Source organism: Haplochromis burtoni, unplaced genomic scaffold, assembly GCF_018398535.1.
Source record: "Haplochromis burtoni strain Fernald_Lab_line unplaced genomic scaffold, NCSU_Asbu1 Contig_41, whole genome shotgun sequence".
Classification (NCBI taxonomy): domain Eukaryota; kingdom Metazoa; phylum Chordata; class Actinopteri; order Cichliformes; family Cichlidae; genus Haplochromis; species Haplochromis burtoni.
The window spans coordinates 217,886-225,041 of NW_024582402.1; the positions used below are offsets into that span (position 1 = coordinate 217,886).

At 39.3% G+C, this 7,156-nt stretch overlaps 2 protein-coding genes across 4 annotated transcripts in view; both read right to left on the reverse strand.

Annotated features, from left to right (window-relative positions):
- Positions 1–1,397, reverse strand: part of LOC102291302 (dipeptidyl peptidase 9) — a 16,494-nt gene extending 15,097 nt beyond the window's left edge. The window contains exon 1 of one of the 3 annotated variants that reach the window (XM_005920656.3): positions 839–1,397. The gene's annotated coding sequence lies outside the window, so the exon portion shown is untranslated. Of the gene's footprint in view, positions 1–596 lie in introns of all 3 variants that reach the window. The other 2 variants (XM_005920655.3, XM_005920654.3) reach the window with 2 other exon arrangements.
- Positions 1,398–1,417: 20 nt separating this feature from the next.
- On the reverse strand, positions 1,418–3,975 carry rps15 (ribosomal protein S15). Its single transcript, XM_005920658.2, has 4 exons — positions 3,857–3,975; positions 3,373–3,458; positions 2,722–2,956; positions 1,418–1,578 (listed from the first exon to the last, which is right to left on the reverse strand). The coding sequence occupies exons 1-4, from the start codon at positions 3,857–3,859 to the stop codon at positions 1,465–1,467; spliced, it is 438 nt and encodes a 145-aa protein (XP_005920720.1). The 5' UTR covers positions 3,860–3,975; the 3' UTR covers positions 1,418–1,464.
- Positions 3,976–7,156: the final 3,181 nt, after the last annotated feature.

Below are 7,156 nucleotides of genomic sequence, written 5' to 3' on the forward strand. Positions count from 1 at the left end.
CTACTCCTTTGGTAATTATAGTTGACTAATCTAATATTATGGTGAGGCCACTTACATCTGTGTTTAACAAACTCGCAATCAAAACACCAACCAGCATGTACCACAGAATTCGTATAGATGGCCCTAAATAGCGAATTCAACAATAATTTGTTAATCGTCATGTACGAATGTATAATAGCCATACCGTAAATCTTCGCTTGGATGAAGAACATCTGTAACGTTATTACCGTATGTCTAGTCCTTGTAATCCTCCTATTAGCAATTAAAATTTAACTTAACGTGGCCTCGGTCTTACTAAACACGTTAAAATTACAGGGACCTATGTGCCAGTTGTAAAATAATATACGGAAAGAGCCCATTTGAGTCAGGTAGATACCTGACAGCGTTTAAAGGGTTAATATTAAGGATGGGAAATTAGTAGAGTGAAATGGTAAAATAATAATAATAATAATACCGGTGCCGCTGATGGTAACAGTTAAGGTTAGCTTGCCTACAATAGATCTTTGTTCTTGATTTGCAACTACTCACTCACGCCGGGAAAAAACACCGGCAAATTTATTTGAGCGAACATTTCAAACTCAGCCGATGTTACTTACATCCTGAGGTGAACAACAAAACCCCAAAGATTTTAAAAACAGGCAGCAAAAGACAGTTATTAAATCGTGTTTGCCTTCGCTGCCTTTTGACAGGACTGTTCCCCTCTGTCATTCTCGCTCTGAAGCTAACAAGCTAGCTGCCGTTAACCGGGCTGGAAGCTAGGTTGCCACAAGCTAGCGTTGTCTGGTTTTCTATAAAAACAGGCTCTGTGAAAGAAGTTAAAATTTAAACCAACACTCACCAATTCGGCCACTGTTTCTTTACCCGGCTTACAAACCTTATTAGCTCGATGTCAATAAACAGTTTTGAGACCGCTAGAGCTTGTATCCATGGCCCAGAATGGCCACACTCAAATTGCAGCTGGCTCTGAGATTCAAGAGGCGGAACATTCGTAGTGGTGGAGTACAAACCCGGTGCTTTTTTCAGCCGCACCGCTGTTGCTGCTCTGGTTTCAGCGGCGGCAGGAACTTTGTGGTCAGTATTACAACTGCTCACCTTATTTGAGCATGAACAGCTTCCCAGGTTAGGCGCTGATGCCTGATGTTTAAAGCTTCAAGATGAAGCAGAGACCATGTCAAAAAGGCTGAAAGCCTCTAATTAGCAAGTCACCAGTAATTTTGATGTACATAGCATCTTTTGTTTTGTAAAGAAATGTTACATTTCAGGGACTTAGATCATTTCAGCATAAATCAAAATTCAAACAAAAGCACCTTATCTTTGAGTCTTGCATTCACAAGGTTTCTGTCACCATGCCATCTTTAAAATATGCATTCAATTTTCATTTTGACCCATAATGTAAAAGAAAATCAACACAATCATGTTGTGTGGAGCACCCAATTTTTTATTTATACAAATAATACAGCCATTCTACTTCAGAGGGATGAAACGAGAAGAGTGTGTGGCTCCAATACCAGGGCGACCGTGCTTCACTGGCTTGTAGGTGATGGAGAACTCTCCCAAGTAGTGACCACACATCTCAGGCTGTAGAGAGGGGACAAACAACATGTTAAGTACGGAGCAATAGAATTTTATGTGACAGAGATCAGAACAAATTTACTGACGTTTAAACAAAACGGCTTCTCCTCAACAGCTTGAGCAAAGTGTAATTTGATGTGTACAAACAGGGTTGTGGATTTGAAAAATACAATACAGTAGGAATTCTTTTATACAGGATATGCAAGATTTACTAACGTAATGTATGATTCAAACTACTTTTGGCTGTCACCTTCTTTAAAAGGTGGATGCCCTTCCTGACAACCCCAAAGAGATGTGGGCCTACTCCCTGGATCAACACAGGAACCTTTGCTTGTCAGTGTAAACCTGTACACTTTGGAAACACAAAATAACACACTGACTTGGTCACTACCAAAATAGGGAAGCTTGGAGGCATGCAGGATCTGTGCACATTGAAGCTGGCGTACTTAAGGGGTTTTACAACACCTGATTATTATGCATTATCCTGCATTCATAATCAATCACAATGGGTGATTTGGCTCATAGCATATTTTACTGTCAACTTAAAAATTGATGTAATTTTTTTTTTTTAATTTAACTGGACAATATGGCAGGTTTAAAAATATGTCCAATACTGCAGTAGATTATGCATCACAGTGTACTCAATGTAAAGCGGTGACTTCAGGAAAACTAGTTTATAGGAAATACATTCTTGGAAAACTGATAAAGACCCCTTAGATTTTTTTTAACCAACTAAGACGTCCCATATTTTCTTTCAATTTAGTGTATCTGTATTTTCCCAGTGTACTAATTATCAGTCATGTTGAATCACTTTGACAACCATGGTCAGATGTAGCTACAGTTCCACATTACATTTTAGTTACATTTGATAAAAACGCTCCGTGAGCCACTTGAGCTGAAAGTCTATTTTTAGAGGGCAATGAGTGAAAACTGAATGAGTTTGTAAATGGGCAAAAGTTCAATTTATTGGTCAGTTATACCTGCTGGACCAATGCACACTTTAGTTTGGGGTTTTTGTTTTTCCCCAAAATAAATGATCATGGCCTATATGATCAGTTTTATTGGATGGGTGCGCTGATTTAGTTCAATGGCAGAAATAAAGCCACCCCAGCTTTTCAAACTGTGCCAATTACCAGACTGACATCTCACCTTGATTTCAACCTGGTTGAAAGTCTTGCCATTGTACACTCCAACCATAGAACCAACCATCTCAGGCAGGATGATCATGTCCCTCAGGTGGGTCTTCACCACCTCTGGTTTCTCCATGGGAGGAGCCTCCTTCTTTGCCTTGCGCAGGCGCTTAAGGAGAGTCTGCTGCTTGCGACGCAGGCCACGGTTCAGCCTCCTCCTCTGGCGGGCGCAGTACAGCTGCATCAGCTGCTCACTAGAGGCAGGACACAGAGGAAAACAATTTAAATCAAGTTTCACGCCTCCAATTCCCAGATGCAAGTAAGAGAAGAAATCACGTGTCCATACACAAACTATTCAATGCTGTCAGACACATAAAGGTAAAAAAAAATAAAAATGGCTGCCAATATTAGACAAGTAAATTCTAGTTTCAGTGTCCAGTCTCAAGCCTCTTTATTCAGTTTTGACCTGCAAGCATCAGAGTTGAATAAATCATCTTAAAAATTTGACAATTTTATTTGATTTTTAGTGAGTCAGTATTATCACTTATAAACCCCTCTGTGAGTGTCTTACTGTGACAACAAATTACGTTGTCAGGATGTGCAGTAGTAGTACAGTAACTCTAGTTGACTGAATGACATCACCAGTGACCGTATCAGTTGTGTCACTTACTAGGACATGTCCAGAAGCTGGTCCAGGTCCACACCTCTGTATGTGAACTTCCTGAAGGTACGCTTCTTCTTGATCTCGGTATCCGCCTGGAAGAAACGGGATCACCCCGGTGAGTAGGTAGCTTAGCATTTTACACTGATGCTTCAGAATTTAACAGGCGTCACTCATTTTCACCATTAAACGTCTACAGGTCGGTTTAATAACCCATGCACAACCAACTACAGTAATATTATAATGATTATTTTATTTCAGCTACTGCTACGAGTAACGCTCTACCACCGGGTTAGCTTAGCCATAGCTCCGGCTAGTACGGAGGCTGTAAACACAGTTTAATCTTTCATTTGGAGCAACGATTTTCTACTGGATGGTAATAAAAACTGTGGAACTATTCGATGACACAGTCAGCTGTTCAAATCAGCAACTTTAGAGCCCCGATGCATACAGATTGTAGTCTGACTAGCTGCGAGACGGTACAAACACCTACCATCTTGCCTGATGTTCCGGGGGAAAAGAACGGCCAGAAGTCTCGCAAGGCCAGATATCGCGCGATTTCTGGCAAACATCCGGTGATGTTTTCCGGGCGTTGATCTCCTCTGTGAACAGTAGGTGGCGCAGCTGCAGAGTTACTGCAGTTTGTGTCCAGTGTCAGATTTCAACCAACGTGTCCTGTTTTCATTACTGTCTGTGTTACCACAGATATGGCAGGGTTAGTTCTGCTTTTTAGGAGGAGAGAAGAGTTACACAAACAAAAACATTACAGGAAAGTAGTGAGCAGACAGATCTTCGCAGAAAGGCAGTAAAAGTGTTCCGAAATTCTTTAAGTCAGATGAAGTATTTTCAGTTCATGCAGTGTCCCAATTGGCCTCAAATCTTATGAGACCATTTCATTTAAATAACTAAAACTCCTCACGTTTATCTCATGACTACATAGGTCTAGGTCGGAAACCCCGGGACTAAACATACACAGTTGCAGTCAGTAGTTTAAACACACTGGGGGTTATGGGCATGAATATCATGGTAATTTGTGGCTTTTAAGAGTCAAGAGTCCAAGATCATCAGTTCAAATAACTTTACATCAGTACACGTTATTCAGATGTATCACCACTTTGCCAAGGTCTGGAAGAGGACCCAAATTATCACCCTCAGATGAGAGAAAATTGGTTGGGATGATCAGGAACAACCCGCAAACTACAATAAACAACCAATTTGTTGTATCTTCAAGTGTCCTTTTTGGCTTGCCTGGTTTCACCTTGTGTATACAAGTGCTTCAACTTGACTTTGTATCAACAGCTAGACAGTTAACACTTGGACACAGTTGGGTCATCCAACAAGACAATGATCCCAAGAACATATTAAAACTGGTTTTCAAATGGCTAAAGCAGACCAACATTCAGCTTCTAGAATTCACCTCCCCAAAGCCCCGGGCCTTGATCCTATTGAAAATTGAATGAGCAAATATTCAGTCAGAATTATTTGTTGATGTCAATTTCTGACCATACGTGTACAGTTTCTAACTGTCCAGGTTTATATAAAACTAGTTAACAGACTACAGATATATAGCAATATGTAACTTATTTTATTTGTTATACTGGGACTTGGTTACTTATTGCAATGTTATTCATGACCCTTCCCATCTTATATTACGTCATCTCTGCCTGGTTTGTTCTATCTTCAATTGTCCTTTTTAGCTTGCCTGGATTTACCTGTGACGGATGTATACATTGTTTCTTGGTTACACATAAATGCTATGGCACAAATTCAAAATATGTGTCAGTCTAAATATCACGCCCAAGTTCACACCCCGTATGGATTTCATAGTGAATAAGTATTGAAAAATTATAGCACCAAATCAATTGTGGTTTTATTTTTTTATTCTGTTTTTTTTTTTTTTTATATATATAGAGAGATAGATATATAGATAGATATATATATAGAGAGAGAAATGGGAGTGTTTTGTTCACAGTTACATCTTTATGAAAAATCTATTATCTCCAACATAGCCCAGAATCTATCTAGCCAAATTTAATGAAGCTTGGTGAGAGTGTTTTCAGAGGAAGACACTGCTCAATTTTGTACAGATCTGTATCACTTTCCTTAAAACTGTGAAATAGTACACAGGCTTTGGCAGACATCTACGACCTCTGAATGTCTTTCTAGTTAGACAACTACTGAAAGGGCAAACCACACTGATTGTTGAACTCAGCCTTCATTTGGAGCTCTGCTGCACTGCTGACAAAACAAACACTTGCCAGAGCATTTGAAACCCAAACTTACAGCTGTTAATATGACAGTAGGTGTCTCACAGTTTTCCATGACACATGCACACAGACACACACACACACACACACCTACAAGGTCAATATAAAATCAGTTATGCTTTTGCAGATAGTAAATTTGTAAAGCCAAATTCAAACAGCATTTAAATACACGTTTCATTTGACTGAACTGACACCAGCACGCACTCACTGGACAATTCATATGCTACACCAATATGGACATTTTAGCCCTTATTGACATGATGCCAGATTGAGATCTGGTTACTGTGGAGGTCATCTGAGTACAGAAAACTCATTGTCATGTTCACAAAACCAGTTTGAGGTGATTTATGCTTTATGACATGGTCCATTATCCTGCTGAAAGCAGCTGTTAGAATTTTAAAAGGGATGGGCATGGTCAGCTACAATATTCATGTACATTGTGGTGTCGCCCTGTGCTGTCTTTTGCTCCTGTAGCCCATCTGCTTCAAGCTTTGACAGGTTCTGCATTAAGAGATGCTCTTCTGTATACTTTGGTTAATGAGTGGTTAATTTGAGTCACTGTTTCCTTCTTATTCAAAGCATTCTTTGAACTCTGACATCACAAAGGCCCAGAGGACCAGTTTGTGGTGTTGGATTTTTTTTTTTTTTTTTTTTTTTTTTAAATTTCAGGTTTATTTTCCAGAGTGTATTGTTTTACATTTATCAGTTTCAGTGTTTTAATCTTTTGAATTATTATTGTATGAAGGGCATATGCCAGAGGCAAGATTTCGAAGAATCAGTGTAGGTGTTTTAATAAAGACAGATGACTCAGTCGTGTAAATATCCAAAGTCTAAATAAAGATCAGGTAAGTTGTAATAAAATTAATTAACAAATACTAAGGATGTTTCTTCTGTATTTGTTTTCCACGTTTACAAAAATAACATATCCATTTAAATTTCATTTTCACATCAAGTTTTATTTAACAATAACCTTGCAAAGAAAAAGTGCTGCACACTGGTTATTTTCTCTTTCAGACCCAGAGATGGTTGTGTGGGAAAAATCCCTGCAGATCAGCAGTTTCTAAAATACTCCGATCAGCCTGTCTGGCACCACCAACCATACCACATTGAAAGTTGCTGCCATGCGATTGGCCGATTAGATATTTGGATAAATGAGCCATTATACATAGAGCGGCCATCGAGTCGGTCTTAATTCAAACACACACAAAAAAGCAGCATAGTCCAATACCAAATTTTATTCAATGTCAAGGTACAAAACAGCCTCCATTCAAAAAAAAAAAAAAAAAAAAAAAAAAAGGACAAACGTTTGATATCAATTTTGCCATTCTCCATTAATGTGGGGGGGGGGGGAAAATAAAAAAAAAAAAATAAACCACCCCTGTGAAACAATTCAGCCGGCACCAAAGTTTGTGTGTAAAGTGTGACTGAACACTATATGCTCTGACCTCGTCTGACTGTGCCCAGTTTTCCTGCACACTGGTCCCATTGAACTCGCACGCATTGTCTGTGACAGACCGTGAGCTCGA

Bases quoted from the DNA above. Each gene is read 5' to 3' on its own strand.
- rps15 (XM_005920658.2), bottom strand. The intron at 2,957-3,372 runs GTAAGTGACACA...TCCTGCCTCTAG, and splicing joins CAGCTTCTGGACATGTCCTA to TGAGCAGCTGATGCAGCTGT. The intron at 1,579-2,721 runs GTGAGATGTCAG...CCCTCTCTACAG, and splicing joins TCAACCAGGTTGAAATCAAG to CCTGAGATGTGTGGTCACTA.